This window comes from Crocodylus porosus, unplaced genomic scaffold (assembly GCF_001723895.1).
Source record: "Crocodylus porosus isolate Cpor-Errol unplaced genomic scaffold, CroPor_comp1, whole genome shotgun sequence".
Lineage (NCBI taxonomy): Eukaryota > Metazoa > Chordata > Crocodylia > Crocodylidae > Crocodylus > Crocodylus porosus.
Window position 1 is genome coordinate 163605533 of NW_017728906.1, and position 18670 is coordinate 163624202.

Here is an 18670-nt window from a genome sequence, read left to right on the forward strand (position 1 = left end):
GGGCACGCTTTGATGAATTGACCAGGCAGTTATGATGACTCGCAAGAAGAGCTCTTAAAGTAATATGGGGAACATGCTGGCTGCTGCAACAACAATTGGTAATTAAAGCTGTATCACTTACTGACTGAGTGAACAACAAATGCTCACTACACATCATCTGGCTTGAGCTCTTAGAGTGATTACCAGTCTTTTTTCCAAAACTCCTAATTCTGTCTTGTCAAAATACTTCATTCTCTCTCACCTTTCTTCTGGCCTATTCTGTTGATGCTGCTAAGTGTTTATGAAACACTTAGTTTTGAAACTTTGACTGGCAAGCAGAAATTTAGACAGTACAAATTGACAAAGACAGTAAGACTCTAAGGCAGGGGTTGTCAACCAGGGGTACGTGTACCTGTGGAGGTACTTGGAAAGGGGCTAGGGGATATAGGGCGTAGGCGGGCAGGGATGGAGCACTGCCACTCACCACCCCGCGTCACCTCCTAGGAGCGGGGAGGTGAAGAGGGCAAGGGCAACAGCTCCCCTCTCTGGGGCTGCACAGGTGCTGCCCAGCTGGCCACACTCCTTAAACGTTGAAAACCCCTGCTCTGAGGCATTCAGGGCATTATCTTTTGCCACTTTTGTCATTGCTTTGGCTGTGGAATACATCCGAATTATGTTTTGGAAGCACGTGACCTAGGAAGGTCATCTCTGGCAAGAATGATTTAGTTCAGCGGTTCCCAAACTGACAGATTGCACGCCACTAATTTAAAATGATACAACCTTAAGTACCACCAGCAGTTTTTTTTGTCATATAAAGTAATTATAATAAATCCGCTAATGTGTACCACTGACAGATTGTCTGCATACCACTCGTTACCCATACTACAAATTGGAACCACTGATTTAGTTAAATTTTTTTATCAGCCTTTTAAAGGTATATCATCAATATATTCAACTGGTTTATAGCTAGACCCTTCTCTGCTGCTATTTCTCACCCTCTATGGCAGGCAATGCTTACAATTGCTGCTGAATTTGTCCCCGCTATTGAGGCTGAGAAATGGCAGTATGGGTGGTGTGTAGTGGAGGTGGCAGCAAGTGGCTTGGGTACTGTGGAAGGGGATGCTGTGGAGAGGAGTGCTGGCCTGTGACGGGGCACTGACAGTGTGCCTCTCTATGAAAGGTTGCTAAGTCCTTCACACTCTTATTTATGGAAGTAGTCAAGTCAGCAACAACTGCAGTGGGCCACACACTTGAGCTGCTGAATGCATGCAGCAGAAGCACCTGACTTTCAGAGCACTGAAGTTCTCTTGACAAGCTAAGCAGCAAGATGAATTTAGACTAATCTTGGTTCCAATATTTATTCTGCAGCAAACCAGAATTGCTCTTTTAAAATAAAGGGCTCTTCACATTCTTCAGGCCCAACACTTGAATGTGAGGATTATTTTGTCTTCTCTTGAATTTAAACTCTCATTTAAACAGTTTAATTTTATGCAGTTCTGTTTTGGTATAGCCAGTACAGTGTGGCTTTTTCACTAACAGCTTAAAGAAAAGGAAGCTTTCAGGTGTACAACTTGCACAAATAACCAGTGGTAACAGCGCTTTGTTTATCTTCCAGTGTGCAATTCTTTCTCCAGCTTTCAAAGTGAGAGAATTCTCTGTGACAGATGCAGTCCCATTTTCCATATCTTTGCTGTGGAACACAGAAGCAGATGATACTGAAGGGTAAGTAAAAATTTAGTTATCTTTTGGGTGTGGACTCATGCATTTTAACCTGGGTCTTGATGTTCCATTGCAAAGCACTCATCAGTTTTGACTGTGGCTTTTCATCCTACATCGTTACCACAAAACACTTTGGCATACTTTAAAGTCAATCTGAATGAATTATCCCCACCCAAAATATGAAGCGTTTAGTAACTCATACTTAAAGGAAGCCTCTCATACCATTGGCATTCTGAGACCACTGCCTAATAAGTAATATTATTTCATTTTCCTATATTAGTCTGTAATCTTTCTTAACTAAGCGGTGATCTAGAAGAGCTAATGACTACAAGACTTAGCTTGTTACGGCTTCCTACTGGTTCATTCTGATTCTTGCATTGCTCAGAGCGAGCAAGCAGGAAGGTAAACATGGTAGCCACAGCAAACTAGTGTCTCTGATTCAAGTGGGGCTAATAGGAGTGGTGAAACTGTACCCCTTGTCGCAGTACTCTTCTGTAGGATCCCTGCTATGTCAGAGTAGCAAAGTTGCAGCTGAAATGATAGAGATGACAGACGGTGACAAACTAACAGATCTGGCAATACTATACCAGAACATTTGCTGTTCCCTGGAACTTCCCTCTGTCTGTCTTTATTGCTAATCATTTCCTAAAGACAACTACGTATCAAAGGTCAATTGTAATTCTGTTTACCCAAAACTGGCCAATGTAAACTGCAAGTCAGCCACTTTATTCCAAGTAGTAAAGTGTTCTCTGCTCTTATGCTAAAACTGTATTAATGCTTCCAGTGCTTCAGGATTCCATTCCAATACTGCTGAAACAAAGGGGGCACATGTAGTGAGCTAGCTGTACTGTGCCATACCAACAGAGGACTATTTTATACTTGGTGTGGGGGGTTTCCATGCAATGCTGGGTAAAACCACTGTAGGTTAGGCTGGCCAGAAGTGTGGCTTTCTTGATTTATACAGAGAGATTTAGATGAAGGTAAGTTGCCTAACTCTCCTAGGGGCTTCACTGGCCTGTCTAGATTGGGAGGAGTAATGTGATGGGACCATCTTTCCTGCTGTCATGGTTCCTGATGATGTGGGTTTTGTGCTTTCATGTTAATAGTTAGTGACTGGGGGAACAGGATCTGTTCCTTATCCTGGGAGAGTAGATAAAGTAGGAGAAGTTGCTGGTTCCCCCTCTCCCCTCATGTTTTTTCATCAGCCTGAGTTTATTCACGTCCTTTTCTCATCCAGCACTGCTGTATACAACCTAGAAATTGTTCTTTAGCAGGCAAAGCTCCTGAAGATAAGTTGTGTTCCCACTTTCTCAGAAATGTGCTTTCTGTGGCAGCTAACTTCTCACCTAGCCAGGGTTCCAAGACTAGGCAAGGAGTGGGGAGCAAACTTCTTGGAAATGGCAAGGAATTAAACTGACAAAGTGGAGGCAAGAGCTTAGAAAGCAGAAGAATGCTGCATGCTCCAGTTGCTTGTCCTGTTAGAACAAGAACAGAGGAACGTTTCAGTTTTGGGTTCTCTTGACTGAGCCAGAGAAAGCAAATTACCAGGCAAGTGGGAATATAATCGGCTTTTAAGATTCCATGATGAAGCATGTTACAGAAGTGCAAATTACATCTTCAACTATGTTATTTCAAAGGAGTAGAGGGAGATTTGACTAAAACTCAAGTTATGCAGGTCTGTCAATTTCCTTCCCATAACTAAACTGGATTGCTCATGAGATTCTAATGGGAGTGAAGTGTGATTAGTTTAAGTGTAAAATTAAGTTACTGCTCTATGTATATTTTTATAGCAAATGTGCATTTTTGGAAATATTCCTGAAGTACGATATGTCAAAGTATACAACGTTTCTCCAAGGAAGTTTGAGCCAGTCAATGCTGTTCCAGTGAAAATAACTCTTATTTGATTATTAAATGTAGGGTTCATGAAGTCTTCAGCAGAAATCATGCAGCACCTTTTTCTAAAGTCCTCACCTTCTATAGAAAAGGTCCATTTGAACTGGAAGCTTTCTATTCTGATCCTAAAGTTGTTCCATATCCTGAGTCAAAGATTGGTAAGTGATTGTCCTGATGAAGTGGCACTCTCCCGTCTCAAATCATTTGGTGTAATTTTATCACTGCTTTAACAAAGAGTGTGTAATGTTTATATGTACAACAGTTGTATTATATCATTGGATTTGTGTAGTCTTTGATATCCAGAGATTTGGTTTTAATTTGGCCCTGTTCACGTGAGATTGAGTTAAGATTTAGTTTGGTCTCCGGTAGCCTTTTCCAGAGTGCTATACTTCTTTGCACGCTTTAATTTGCAAACTCCCATGCTTGCAATTGTACTGCATAATTTTATTTTAAAGACTCTCTTAATGGTTCTATTAGTCCAATTTTCCACCTTGTATCACAGCAGTCTGATTTTTAAAATGTCCATAAACCCCTTTCCTGAAAACAAAGCCCTGGCTTTGAATTCTCTAGTGAAAGTGAAATGATTAGAAAATTAGAAAAGCTTTTGTTGCTTTTTATTCTTGTAGGGTTTCCTTGTAATGTTTAATCTTAGTTGTTCAGGGTTGGGGGTTTTGGTTTGGGTTTTGTTGGCTTGGCGGGGGGGTGGGGAGGGGGGCTTACATGAACCTTGGGTTGGTCAGGCCTGCTCAGGGCACCTTTTGATTCATGAGAACTCAAGTCATAACCTTTGTGCTGGTGCAAAACAATATTCAGAGGGCAGGGAGTGTGTACAGCACAGCTGCTGCCATCATGGGCAACCAGTGCTGGCACACGTGTGCATGCAGCAGCAAGAGCAGTGGAAAGGAGTAGTGGCAGGACAGGAGTCTGAGCCACAAATTGGACAGTCCTGATCTAGAAAACTAATTTGGAACTCTCATTCCTAAGTAACTGTTATAACTTGCCCTAGTTGTTTGTGTATGTACAGGAAATATGAATATTCTTAAAGAAGTCCATTCTAAATAAAGTTGCATAAACCCAAAGCTGTATAGCCTGCCAGTTTTTTTTTTCTTTCTTAGCTTCCCAATACTCAAAATTTTTTGAGAGTGGTTTTTAGCTCATTTTTACTCCTGTATCAAAGTACCTTATTAGACTTTTTTTATACCTATTAGAGTTAAAACTGAAGTAAGCTTTTTTTTTTTTTTTTTTTTTTTTACATGATTCTATATTGAACATTAACTTGCAGAAAAAAGATACTCATTTCTATCTCTGTATTGGTTTTAGCCCCTTGCTTTAGTAAACGTTGTAATCCTTTTTATCACTCAGTACTGACAAATGGGGGGTACTGTACCTGGGGAGGAAGAACCAGCAGCATACCTACAGGCTGGGGAACTCCCTTGTCAGCACAGAGGCAGAAACGGATCTTGCAGTCATTTATAGACTCCAAGATGAACGCGGTCAGGAAGGCTAACCTCACCTTGTCATGCATCCACATATGCATCACAAGCAGGTCCAAGGAAGTGATCCTCCCCTCTATATGACATTGGTCAGGCCACAGCTGGAGTACTGTGTCCAGTTCTGGGCGCCGCACTTCAGGAGGGATGTGGACAACATTGAGAGCCTCCAGAGGAGGACCACTTGCGTGATCAGGGGTCAGCAGGGCAGGCCATATGAGGAGAGGCTACAGGACCTGAACCTGTTCAGCTTCCACAAGAGAAGGCTGAGAGGGGATCTGGTGGCCGTCTATAAACTGGCCAAGGCAGACCAGGTAGTGAGAGAGTCCCTGTTCCCCAAGCACTACTGGGAGTAACAAGGAATAACAACCATAAGTTGACTGAGAGTAGATTCAGGCTAGATATCAGGAGGCGCTACTTCACAGTCAGGGTGGCTAGGATCTGGAACCAACTTCCAAGCGAAGTGGTGCAGGCTCCTACCCTGGGGGTCTTCAGGAGGAGGCTAGATGAACACCTAGCCGGGGTCGTTTGACCCCAGCATTCTTTTCATGCCCATGGCGGGGGGTCAGACTTGATGTTCTGCTCAGGTCCCTTCTGACCCTACCAACTATGAAACTGTATAGCTCTCTACAACTGAGTTTTCATTTATTGCTTATTTTTCATGTTTTACAAATTCAGTGTCTGGAAATCCCATTCTGGACACTGAAAAAATGCATCTGCCCTCAGACTTAAGCTATTATTAATTGGCTGAATTTTACCACACATTTGTACATTATCACTAGAATTAAATTACTTTCAAAACTGATATTGGCACAAGTGTTATGTAAGCATAGTCTGGTTTACAACATTTCTATTAGTGCTGTTAGATTCTGGGCTGAGGCTGGAAGCCTGGAATTTAAGGGGGGAAAAAATGTGTTGTCTTTCTATTAGGCATGTCTAGCATGAGATGAAGTTTAAAACTGCAACTGCATGTTAAGGTAACTTATGCTCCCCCTTCCTGTTCCCATTGTTGATGGGTTAAGAGTTCCGTGTAACTTCTGTTACCCAAGCTAGTCCTCATAACCTTTTTGCATTTTTTTTTTTCCATAAGATGCATAATTCTATCTAGTGTGACTTTACAGGGAACATATGTAAAATAATACCACATGAACTCTTGGTCACCTGTCTTTTTAGGTAGATACATTATCCAGAACATCGCCACTCAGAAAGATGGAGAGAAGTCTAAAGTGAAAGTCAAGGTCCGTGTGAACACCCATGGTATTTTCAGTGTGTCTACTGCATCCATGATAGAACAAGTTAAAGCTGAAGAGAATGAGAATCTCAATGCTGAGGCTCAAGTAGAATCTCAGAACCAGCAGCCTCCTGAAGATGATGTAAGTTGGCTTGTTCTTTTCTATAGTTATGAGAATTTATTTTTTAATATAACAGCATGAGGAATTCTGCTAAGCTGTTGCAGGCTGTGTCGGCACCTCTTCCCATTCCCCTCCCAACAATTCACCAAAGCTCCCTGTGTGGGATGGGGCCACAGGACAGGTGGGCGAGGCCAGGATTATAGGGTGGGAGTTTGCATCAGTGACAGTGCGGGACTGGGGCAGAGCCATGATCCACTGGCTGTACACCTCTGATGGGTGCCAATTTCTGGAGCCAGGGGCAGGCAGGGAGCAGATCATAGCTCTGCCCTGACCCTGTGCTGTCACTGCCCCAATATCCTTGCCCCCAGATGCAGCTTTCCACCTGTCTGCAGCCCCATCCCAGCTGTGTGCCCTGCCCATGAGGCTCCCAGCTGGTCTCCATGGAGACCACAGGATTGCATGGCAGTGATTGTAGCTCTGCTCCAGGCCTCAGCTCCATGCTGACCGCACGGCAATCCCAGGGTCTCCATGGAGATCGGCCAGCAGCTGCATAGGCAGGGTGTGTGGCTGGGCTGGGGCTGTGTGGGTAGGGAGCTGAATCTTGGGGCAGCGATAGTTTGGGGCTGGGGCAGAGTCGGAATCATTCCCTGCATGCACCTGCCTACAGAACAGAACCCGTGCCTGTTGCAGGGACATGCAGACAGCAGATCACAGCTCTGCTCTGACACCAGCCCCATACTATCACCACCCAAAGATCCCCTGGTCTCCCCAGTCCCTCTCACCCATCTTGTTTCCAGACACTGCTCTCTGCCAGCCTGTGGCCCCATCCAGGACCCCATTTGTGGGTGTGGGGCGGACAAGCTATGGTGCCCAGACAGTGGGGCTGGATCCAGCAGTGGCAGCTGGAAGAAGCCACCACTGCCAGCCAGGTTTGCCCAGAAATGGAGTCTGGCCACTGCACAGCTGAGGGCGGTGGGACTGGCCACACCCTTCACAGCCCAGGCTGCTCCTTAAGCCTGGACTGGCCAGGACCAAGGGACCTGCTGCAGGCCAGACAAAATCATTTGGTGGGCCATATTGGGCCTGTGGGCTGCCTAAGGCCTGTGGGCAAGATATGCATGAGAACTTGTAACTTTAGGAGCAAACAAAACCTCAAAAGAGAGAATCTCTCGCTGCTTCCCTGAAAAACATCTGTACTCTAAAACATGTTTATGCACCATTCTAGAAAGTCTAACACTTTAAGGAAACTAGAATGATGCATCTGTATATACAGATGAAACCATTTTAGGGTCAAGTTGTAGTACGTCTTGGAGATTTGGGGAGTTAAAACTTTCTAGGGTTGTTGGCATATACCAAATGGGGAAAACTTAACGCATGACTGAAGATGAGTAGTCGGAACTAAATCTTGATATTACAGGGATGTAAAGGGGTATTAAGTATCAAATTTATACAGAGGGAAAACTAGCTTTTTCTAGTAACACTGACAAGGATGACAAAGGGGGAAGAACCCTGTATTATGATGAACTTAATTCTCTGACACTTTGATTGCAAAGTTGCTACTCAGTAAAGTGATCTTCCATTTGGGAAAGTAGTAATGCAGAGTTGTCGCACCACCCAACTGCTAGTCTTTCCTTTGCTCGGGCATTTTTAACATGTGCTGTTACCCAGATTACCAGTAGCCTACCCACAAGGTTACCTGTAAGGGGCAGAAACGGGTCTACAGCCCAACCTTTTATTTGCTTGCATTTTAAGACACAAAAATAAACATATATCCCAAAGTCTACCTGGCTACAGCACAACATAGATTCTCACCTATACTGGCTGGGGAGACTCAGGAGGTGGGAGCAGCAGGTCTTTTTGAATTTGAGTTTTCCAGATTCCCTTCCAGCCTATGCCCAATATTTATAGATGGCTGGTTCTAATATTCTAATACAGGGGTTTTCAACCAGGGGTACTTGGGGTGGCTTCAGGGGGTACTCAGAAGTGGGCCCTCCCACTGCTGCTGACACTTCTTCTGCCACTGGCACACTAGCCAATTGGCTGTAAAGACCTCCCCCACCCCCCATCACCAATCAGCTGCTGGGGCACCCCCCCCCCCCCCCCCCGCTTGTTGACTGGCTGTTGGGGGACTCCTGCCTTCTCAACTGGCTGCTGGGGATTCACTGACCCAAAAGGGTTGAAAACCCCTGTTCTTATGAATGATCTCTGATTTTGCTTTATCTAAATTTCTTTGTTTCTTTTGGAACTGGACTGAACCAGATCTTGTGCGACTTGAAAGAAGTCCAGTCTCAGTTGGGTTGCATATCCTTGGGAAAGTAAATAGGAGGGTTTCTTATCTCCTTCCTTCCCTGTTGTAGAATGCTGTTCAACACTGGCCTGTTTCTTCTTTACCTTAGTTAACGGTCTTCTCTGGTGAGGCTGTTTTTCTTGTTTTTACAAATTATCTAAGCATCTTAACAAAAAGATATCTATTATATCAAAGTAACATCTAATACATTTGTTTACATTAATCACTACTACTAAGTAGCTAAAACTATGATTATGGTGTATTTGGATTATTTAATGTATGGTCTTCCCTTATGTCTCCTTTCAAGCCTTGTACTTTGTTTAACTGTGTTTAGTTAAATAAGTGTATGGCTTCCTTTACTTCGCTGACCAAACTAATTGTCATATCTGCAAAGGTCCATACTATGGTCACTCAAACAGGCTTGAAGGCCTTCTGCTTAGCCAGACTTCTGCAGCTTGGCCTAGGCCCCTTGCAAATGGCCAAGGCTGGCAACAGCATGTAATTGTATCTTGTGTGCTTGCACATGCTGCTGGAAAGAGATGCGTGTATTTGGGTGGAGAGTGCTTAACAATTGAAGTTTTATTAAATGTAAGTACACCTGCTTTATACATCCTTTGTGCCTGGACTTCCATTTCAGAACAGTATCCAGCAAGACAACAGTGAAGCTGGAACACAGTCCCAGGTACAAACTGATGAGCAACAAACATCACAGTCTCCCCCTTCATCAGAACCTCCCTCTGAAGAAAACAAAAACCCAGATACCAAGAAAGTGAGTGACCCTTTAAACTCATTCTATTGAAAAAAGTTACAACGTCTTATGCTGGTCTTTAAAACTAATTCTACAAAGTTGTAAGCAACTTGATGCCCTTGTAGCATATTATGTTAATACTTTTTGCATATTCTTTTTTTTTTGTCTGAAATCACCCATGTGTATAGCTATTTAAGACGAGAGAAAGTAGGCAAAAATCTAAGAATCCGTGCTTCAGCCTTCTGAAAGGACTAAGTTTCCCCTTCCACCCCCACATTTTCTGTTAATAAAGACATATTATGGTGCTTTGAAGGAATTTCAGATTTTGTAATAACCTCTGCTAGAGTTGCTGTGACAAACTGGGGAATCCAGACTAAAAAGGAAATTCTAGAATACAAGGGCATGTAGCTTGCAAAGCAAAACAAAGTCTTTCCTGCAAAGGGCCTATAATCAAACTCTCTTAACATTAATGCGTAACTCCAGGAATTACCACTAAAAAAGAATCAAACAGCAAATAAAATCAGCCTGAGGCTGCTAGCAGTTTGCACTTAATTTTTACCATGTGTTCTGATGATGAGCACATCAGTGTTGATGCTTGCAATCAAAAGCCAGAGATTCTAAAGAATGGCTTATTGTTGATGATAGAACATACTTCTGGTAACTGCCCACCCTGTTTCCTCAACCCCATTCATGATATGAAGATACCTGGCCATAGATGAAGTGGAACAAGACTGGAATAGCTGACAAGCAAACTGTCTGTATTGGGGGTTTTGAAGGAAAGCTGAGAAACTGTTAGTCCATATTCCTTTGAATAGCGTGGAGAGAGAGTGGAGGCCTTCCTTATAGGGCTCCCTATTGCAAGATGTCAGAAACATGATCTTGTTTCTCTTTTTTTCCAATCCAGACAAATGAGAAGAAAAGTGATCAACCACCAGAAGCTAAAAAACCCAAGATAAAAATGAAGAATGTGGAGCTACCTATTGAAGCTAACTTGGTCTGGCAGTTGGGGAAAGATCTACTCAATATGTATATTGAAACAGAGGTGAGTTAAGTAGCCCTGCTTAAGGAGACCTGTTCTAATCTACCTGCTGTTTCAATAAAAAAAACAAAAACCCACAAACCTAAGCAACAGAACACTTCTTAGATAAAAATGGAACACAGCATCTTTCATTAAAGCTGATTCATGCTGAGTTAATGCAATGCCAAAATAATGTCATTCTGAATGACGGTATGATAATTACTGATCTATGGAGTGAGAGAGCACAAATTGGTTTAGAACTGTCAATATTTTGACAAAGATGAGCCAAGGCCTTTCAGAGAGTCTAACATTCTGCACTGTTGTAAGATTCTATTTTTGTGCTTAACATTGCTCTAATAAAATATAATTTTTTCCCCATGATCCAAATAGGGCAGGATGATTATGCAAGACAAGCTGGAGAAAGAAAGAAATGATGCTAAGAATGCTGTAGAGGAGTATGTGTATGAGTTCAGGGACAAGCTGTCTGGACCATATGAAAAGTTTGTCTGTGAGCATGTAAGTTGTAACTTCTAATAGTTAACTGAAAAACCTTCCCTTCATCTCCCTTTTTTTTTTTTTTTTCCACACTTTTGCCTTAACAATTTTGCAGAAAAAATACCTGGAATTCTGTGTACTTGGATGGTAACTTGCAAACCTTTGGAGTTGTGTTTTTACTTGCAAAAAGTGTGCCTGTAGTCTTCAAGATTGTCTCAGAATGGCTGCAATTAGTATTTTGGAAATAGTAGTAGTTCACTAATCTAAATCTCACCAGCCCTAAGCTCTGTTGGTAACACTTGAACTAGGGAGCAGAATAGGACTGGGATCTGGAGTGGCAGGCATGACAGCTCAATCTGAATGGGTACAGAGTAAACAGTTGGAGGCAACTGGTGGTGAGGAGACAAAGCCATCATGCAAAAGCAGGGAGAGGTACAAAAAAACTAAAGCTATTGAAAATGAAATGGAAGGGAATAAAATGTATTTAGTCTGAAGAGAATTTCAAAGTAATTTCTCCCTACAGCAGCAGGAATGTCAAACATGTGGCTTGTGGATTGGATCCAGCCCACAGCCATGTCATACGGTCTGTTGGGCTCCTAGAAGGGCTGGGAATTCAGGGGTGAGGCTCTCTTCTGAACTCTGAGGCCCAAAATGAATGGGGGTGAACAATAGCTGCATTAAGCCCCTTGCTGTTGCATCAGAATCCAACCAGGGGGAGTTTGACACTCCTGCCCTACAGTATCTATATCATTAACCACTAAGTTTGGTTAGTGATCACATACAGTCGTCTTATTGTAGACGCATTGATACATTGGTCACATATCAGATGGCATCAATAAAAGGAAAATTAACATTACCAGCAATTGGCTCTTTTGGCTGGTGTAGCCAGTAGTATCACCAATAAATGCTGCATGTTATGTGCACAGCTGCAGCATGCATGCAGCCAGAAATGCAGCCTGGCAGCGTGGAGAGGCAGCATCTGGCCTGTGGTGGGGTGGGAAGGAAAGAGGTGTGTTTGGGTGGGGGGTACAGACTGAGATCTCTGGAGGGAGGGAGTGGGATGGGCAGGTGCTGCCTACCCAAGGTGATGAATGACCCCAGCCAGGAGTGGGACAGCCTTGTGGGTGGCTGATCAGGGGGTGGCAGCTCCCCACTGCTTTGTGCTCCCCTGAGAAGCATAGGGGGCCTGTGCTCCCCTGGATTTGTACGTGGGGTGAAGGTAGGCTGCCCACTGTGGGCTCAGGGCCATGGCTGTACCAGCCTCTTCCTGGCAGGGAGCTGGGCTGAGGCTGGGCTCCAAAGGGTGGGGCAGGTGGTGGCACTCAGCCCAACCCATAGCCACCCCAAAATTTTGCCATAGTCGCCCCTCCTAGTGCTGCTGCCACCTGCCCCACCCCCACCCAGAGCCCAGCCCAGCATCCCTGCTGGGAAGAAGCTGGTGCAAGCCCTGGCGCCAACCCTACAGCCCACCTTCCCCCTGTTTAACACATCTGAGGGGAGGGGGAACAGTGGTGGGGAGCAGCCCCCTCCTCACATCCTGTACCGCCTGGATGAGATGCCCCAGCCCCAGGGTCATATTCGCTGTCCTAGCTGGGCAGCACCTGCCCATTCCCTCCCTCACTGTGGGGGGGGGGGCCTTTTCCTGCCCCTTCCCACGCACATACTTACTTGGCAGGATGCTGCTTTCTAAACTGCCAGGCTGTATTCCTTTTAAAACAGCTATTCAGTTGGTATTGGCCAATACCAATAGCCAATTATTAAGCAGCCATATTGGCCAAGAAAATCTTTCAGTGCACCCCTGCTTTTTACATGATGCAAGGTCCTAGTTATAGATCAAGTACAGACTATTTGAAAAATGAGATGTGCCTGTGCTTGCTGCGACTGATCCTTTAAAATGAAAAAGGCAGAACAACACAATGTCTGTTGCAGCCTGTCCCTGGCTTTAACAGGGCACCATTTAAACTTTTGTCTGTGGTCAGCTTGGGCACACCCCTTGGGCTCAAAAATGAAAAGAGGCAGCTTTCTCAGATTTTCCAGGGTTACAATGTTGAGAGATTTCTTATAGTTGGTTAGAATCATACTTTTATTCTCAGCCAGTGGTAGAACTGTTGCCGCATGTTCTTCAAACTGGTCTGCATTTTTATTCCATCTTTTTGCCAAATAATGTTATAGCAGCATTGTATGCGTTAGTCTTTGACTGAAACTCAGTGATCATATTCAGAAAGCAGCTGATGCAAGAGATAGCTGAGGAATATATAAAGGCATCAAACAAGCAATTGGTCCAGTCAAGGAAGATAGTTCCGCTGAAAGACTTAAATAGAAATGTCATTTACTGATGAAAACAACTTGAGCATTGGATTGAACAGTATGAAATTCTGTACTCCAAAGTCTGATTTCAGTTTCACCAACTAGCTTGAAGAATTACTACATTTTGAAGTTGTGATGGATTTGGACAACAAACCTGTATTAGAAGATTTGCAGAAAGCTATTAAATCAATTCCTGGGAACAAGGCACCTGGCAGAGATCTTTTTGCCTGCTGAAATCTACAACTGTGCCAACAATTAATTACTTTGAAAGCTTTATGATGTTATAGTACTCTAGAAAGAAGTGCAATTACATAAAAATAAAAGGGATAGAAGTGACTGTGACAACCATTGAGGTATCTACCTGTTGAACATCACTGAAAATGTTGTCACTTGCATCATATGACCTAGGTTGCAATCTCTAGGGGTATCTGTACATGAGCTTGGAGGCTGCTCTGACATGCTGTAATTCCAGTTTGCTGGAGTGTGGTAATTACTTTCTTGTTGAACAAGCTTTAGTTCAAGCACCCCTGCTGTCAGAACTAGCCTAGGGGTGTGCAGGGCCTAGGGCAGATCAGCCTGTGCCGGGAAGGGTGGTGAGTGACCAGAGTGCAAAGCCAGCAGCAGTTCCGCTGAGCAGTGATGTCCACGGGGCCCCTGAAAGTGAAGGGCCTGGGGCGGTCACCCCATCGCACAAGTTAGAGTAGCCTTAGGACTGGACTGTTCAAAATCTAATAGAATACTACAGCTTATCTTTCTCCATTTTCCTTTCCTTGATGCCTTTTGTATTCTGAGCTGAATCTAAATTTTATTCTTAGGATCTTGAAAGATTCTCAGCACTCCTTACAGAGACAGAAAACTGGTTGTATGAGGAGGGAGAAGACCAAACTAAACAGGTGTACCTAGACAAATTGGATGATTTAAAGGTGGGTACATTTGCATGCTTATAAATTGTACCTTCTGAAGTGCAGCAAGAACAAATTTAATAAGTGTGGATGTGAATTATAGAATTAATAGGAAGTCTTAATACTTCAGAAACTAGGTACCCCAATTGAAGCACGGTATCAAGAAGCTGAAGAACGTCCAAGGATATTGGAAGAACTGGGACACAAGCTTCAAAATTATACCACAATAGCAGCAGAATACAGAAATAAGGTCAGTAACTTCACTAGTAAAGGGGTAGACTTTCTTTTATCAGGCTGTATTTTAGAGGCACGGAAAATGAGTGAACAGCTGCCTTAGCCTTTGTTGTACCACAGATGCCCAAAATTATAAGTGCAACAATTCCTAGTCCTAGTTTGTGCTGTCTTTTCACAGCCAATGTCTGTTTGCTTATGGTGGGAGAGGTGTGGGCAGCCCAGGGCTGCCTGTGCTTTCCAGCTGCTTTAAGCAAGTACTCCTAGGGCTTCAGGAGCCTGATCTTGTGTGCTCTGGAAATCCTACTGCAAGCCTTTCTTACTGCTGGGCCCCAGGTCAGGGTGTTGTTCTGCAAGCATGGAGGGGGCGATGTCTTAATTGCATTGTGGGGTTGGCTTCCATGGCTGTTGCCCTGCAAGGTCATGCCTATAGAGCAGCAGGAACCCAGCCTTGTGGGGAAAAAAGAGCCTGGTGATGTCTGTAGGTGCCAGTGGAGTGGGATCAGCTGTGCTGGTATGTGTCCTGGCATAGCTGATTTTTTAAGTAAATACTGTCTGTTTATATACACTTAAGGTGCTGGCAAGTGTGGGGGAGGAGGAAGTGCTGTTTAATAGAAGAGTAGCCTGTTACCTCAACCTGGCTCCAGGGTGCTTCAGTGGAGCTTTCTGGTGGTTTTAGCTAAAGCTAATTCAGTCAGCTATTAAATAAAGTACTATTTTTTTCCACACCTGTAAGCAGCCTTGAACTCTTAACATATGAATGGGGTATAATACTTGCTCTTCATTCTGCTCTTAAGGTTACTGTGCCATAAAACTGTTACGAGCAGAAACTTCTTTTCCACAGCAAGTCTAATCACTCGGGTGTCTTTCAAAAAGCTTAAGAGTAAAAACTTGCGTTAATATCATGTGGTCCAGATATGAGATGCATGAAGCAATGTATCCACAAAAGATAATGTCTGCTGTTTCAACAAAACTTGCATAATATTTGAAGACCCAAATCCTCCAGCCAAAATGTGTGATGGGTATCTGTCTTCTCCCTCTGTTGCCACTGGCTGCAGTATCACCCACAGATCCTAGGGCAGGGGCTTCTAAAGCATCCTCTAGCCTGCCTGGTTCACGAACACACACAAGCTTCAGAAAGTCGTCATGACACTGAATAGCTCCATCTGGCACTATCTTTCCCTGCTGTAGCCCAACAGTACTGGGTCAGCTGGGTTTTTGAAACCTATAGAGGAGAGGCCAGGATTTGCCCTTTCAACTCGTGCATAAGGAGTATGTTCACTGAGAAACAAATTCTTACAAAACCTCACAGGTGAAGTTTAAGATGCAGAATGTCTGAAGCTGCTTCATTGTTTCTTGTAGGATGAGAAGTTCAGCCACATTGATGAAACAGAAATAATGAAAGTAGAGAAGTGTGCTGGTGAAGTGCTGGAGTGGATGGATAATGTTGTGAATGCACAGGCTAAAAAGAGCCTTGATCAGGATCCAGTTGTACATTCAAGTGAAATCAAAGCAAAGCTAAAGGTAAGTGGAAGGAAATTAATTCCAGGGCCTGGAGTTACAGCCCAGCCATAATCTAGAGTGCATGGTCTCAAGTTTCATCCAGTCCATCAGAAGCATTCGAGTAATTTGGAGAATCTGAGTAGCTCCAGGTGGGAGTGGGTCACAAGAAGAAAGGAAGATTACATAGCAGATTTGTTAAAAACAAAAACAGTACTTTGGAGGGTAGAGTGTGCCTAGATTGCATCTGTCTAACTTTTGTGTGTTTTAAATATAGCTCTTAGCCAGATTTAGAAATTAAAACTTCTTTACGTGATTGGCAAGCGCAATATAGCAAAGCATTATTTATACTCTGTGCCAAAGAGTTTTATAGAGGAAGATAATTAACATAGTGCAGAGTGTTAAGCATCTCCACCTTTACTGGGCACAGGAAGCCTGGTTCAGACATTTGAAAACCCCGTTTGCTTTTTTTAGACAGTAGGGCTGGGTCACTCATGAGCCTGCTGATCAAGTAAAGTACACAGAGTGCCTTTTTTATCATAGGAGTTAACCAACATATGTGAGCCTATTGTGACACAGCCAAAACCAAAAGTTGACTCTCCTAAAGAAGAAAATCCATTGAATGGACCTGGTGACTTTAAAACTGAAGAGCTGGAAGAAGATAAAAATGCTGAAATACCTCAGCAGAATGGTGAATGCCATCCTAGTGACCAGACCACCACTAGCATGGACCTGGACTAGACCATGCATTGCACTGAACAGTTTCATCTCATGAAAGAAAATATTTTTTTTCGGTAGTTGGGGATGTGGGAGGAAAACATGCAGTCTTGAGAACTATTTATATTTTTTTTTCTTTAAATTGTCTGGACTTCGTTGTATTATGGAGGTGGGGAACAAGAGCTGTCATCATGATTATCCTAAAAGGAAAATTGCCTTGGTAACTTTCAGATTCCTGTGGAATTGTGAATTCATACAAAGCTTCTGTGCAGTATTTAGCCATTTGCATCACTAAGGATGAAATCTTGCTATGAAATGTCTTGTTCTTTTTCAGAAAATTGGAACTAAAACCTTGTGTAGATGCTTATAGATGCCAAGGTAGTTTTCTTTCATCTTGACATCTAATTTGGTATGTCTGTAAGAAGCCTATGTCTGTAAGAAGCCAATGTCTGTTCCATTCATAAAGGCTTTTCAAAATATTTTTTGTTTTATTCTTTCTTTTTCAAAGTCTGAAATGTTTGCTAGATATTGAGATGGTGAAACATGGTAAGTAGCATGCACAAATGCTTTGCTTGTGTCTCTTGCTGAAAAGAACATTTTCATGTGGAGAAAGCAAAATGAAAGAAATGTTGATCCTGTCATTGTGAAGCCTTTTAATGAGCTTTAAAATAAAGTTCATCTAAATGGTATTTCTGAAATGTTGGTTTTGACTGTTTTTAGTATCTGCTGCCTTTTTTTATTATAACTAGTAAAACAGTTGAGAATAGCTGCATCACAGAGAATTTTTCACAGCAATTATTCAGATGCTTGGTATGAAAGAACTACTGGAATGTGCCCTAACCAGGGCCATTGCTCTTACTGTCTCTTAAAACTACACAACACAGAGCTCACCTGTGAACTACAGAAATGATGGAAAGATTTTGATAATGTTACCCCATTATTTTTGTACCAAACCTGATTGGTTCAAGCTGCACAAAAGCTAGTGTAATCTTCAGTCATTTTAACAATATCAAGGAGTCCTTATTATAAAAGTATATCTATTTAAAAAGATTTTGTTCCAGTTTAACATTTCACTTGAGTGATTATTTGGAATGCCAAGTGTATGGTCAGCACCATTTAGAGAGAGAAAGTCATTGCAGAGCCTACAGTACAACACATTAGATACTAGAACAATAAAGGTTGGAAAAGGTAAAAGGCGTTGTTTAAAATTTCTATAGGGTTTTTAAAAAAAAATAACAGTTCTTAGACTAGTTCTCCAAATCACTAGGAATAAGCTTTGCTACCATTAAAGTGATACGATTTTTTTGTATTCGGTCACCTACTTGAAGCTATTGCTTCAGTTTTCCCCTAACCATTCTTTGTAAAATAAGTCTGTACCAAGAACAGATACATCAGGCTTTTTACAAATTGTTGTGGTGCTGACCATTTCATAATAGTTGATAGTACGATAAGGACTCAGTCTCCCATGGTTAAGTGGTCTGGTTAAATTCTTGAATTGCTCATGCTTCAAACTGGGTGAAGGAAAGAATAAAAGCATGAATTAGTAATTCTACTATGTATAATTTAGGGCCTAATCTAGGTATCTATGTAGAAAACGCAGCAAAAACATGAATGTGTAGGCTTGCTTTCAGTTTTACCTTTTGCCCACAGCTTCTGTGCAAGACCATTTGTCAACTTCCTCTTTGATATCTGCATCAGAAATAGTAACTTGAGAGAGTTTATGGTTGTAGCTCCCCTCATGCTAAAATACATAAAGGAGAAGACAAATGCAAGATTTATTTAGTCTCCTGATAGACTTGGTCTCTGCTGTGAGAAGTCGTATTACTGTTTGGGTTGCTTTACAGAATTTACCTATTTAAATACTGGAGAAAAATACACTTCCTCTAATTTGCATTTGAAAGGTGAACTGCATGCCTTGAACACATTTATTTCATTTATTACCTCTACCTGACTCGAAGTCTATGGGCCAACGAGAGGCAAAGCGCTGCTTGACCTGGTACTGGCTACGGGGGACGACCTAATCGGCGACCTA

The 18670-nt window shown here is 42.7% G+C and overlaps 2 protein-coding genes and 1 long non-coding RNA gene across 3 annotated transcripts in view; 1 reads left to right on the top strand and 2 right to left on the bottom strand.

Annotated features, from left to right (window-relative positions):
• HSPH1 (heat shock protein family H (Hsp110) member 1) overlaps positions 1-17327 on the top strand; it is a 43373-nt gene extending 26046 nt beyond the window's left edge. Inside the window, exons 9-18 of the mRNA XM_019530115.1 lie at positions 1595-1701; positions 3616-3749; positions 6255-6454; positions 9358-9489; positions 10373-10510; positions 10877-11002; positions 14104-14211; positions 14321-14440; positions 15784-15945; positions 16465-17327. Coding sequence (XP_019385660.1) covers positions 1595-1701; positions 3616-3749; positions 6255-6454; positions 9358-9489; positions 10373-10510; positions 10877-11002; positions 14104-14211; positions 14321-14440; positions 15784-15945; positions 16465-16662 — 1425 coding nt within the window. The 3' untranslated portion in view covers positions 16663-17327. The remainder of the gene's footprint in view (positions 1-1594; positions 1702-3615; positions 3750-6254; positions 6455-9357; positions 9490-10372; positions 10511-10876; positions 11003-14103; positions 14212-14320; positions 14441-15783; positions 15946-16464) is intronic.
• On the bottom strand, positions 760-13119 carry LOC109306611. Its single transcript, XR_002100051.1, has 3 exons — positions 13110-13119; positions 8218-8221; positions 760-848 (listed from the first exon to the last, which is right to left on the bottom strand). It is a non-coding gene; the product is annotated as an uncharacterized LOC109306611 (long non-coding RNA).
• Positions 15320-18670, bottom strand: part of LOC109306609 (WD repeat-containing protein 64-like) — an 89707-nt gene continuing 86356 nt past the window's right edge. Inside the window, exons 29-31 of the mRNA XM_019530114.1 lie at positions 18276-18379; positions 18062-18149; positions 15320-15530 (exon numbers count right to left, since the gene is read on the bottom strand). Coding sequence (XP_019385659.1) covers positions 15522-15530; positions 18062-18149; positions 18276-18379 — 201 coding nt within the window. The 3' untranslated portion in view covers positions 15320-15521. The remainder of the gene's footprint in view (positions 15531-18061; positions 18150-18275; positions 18380-18670) is intronic.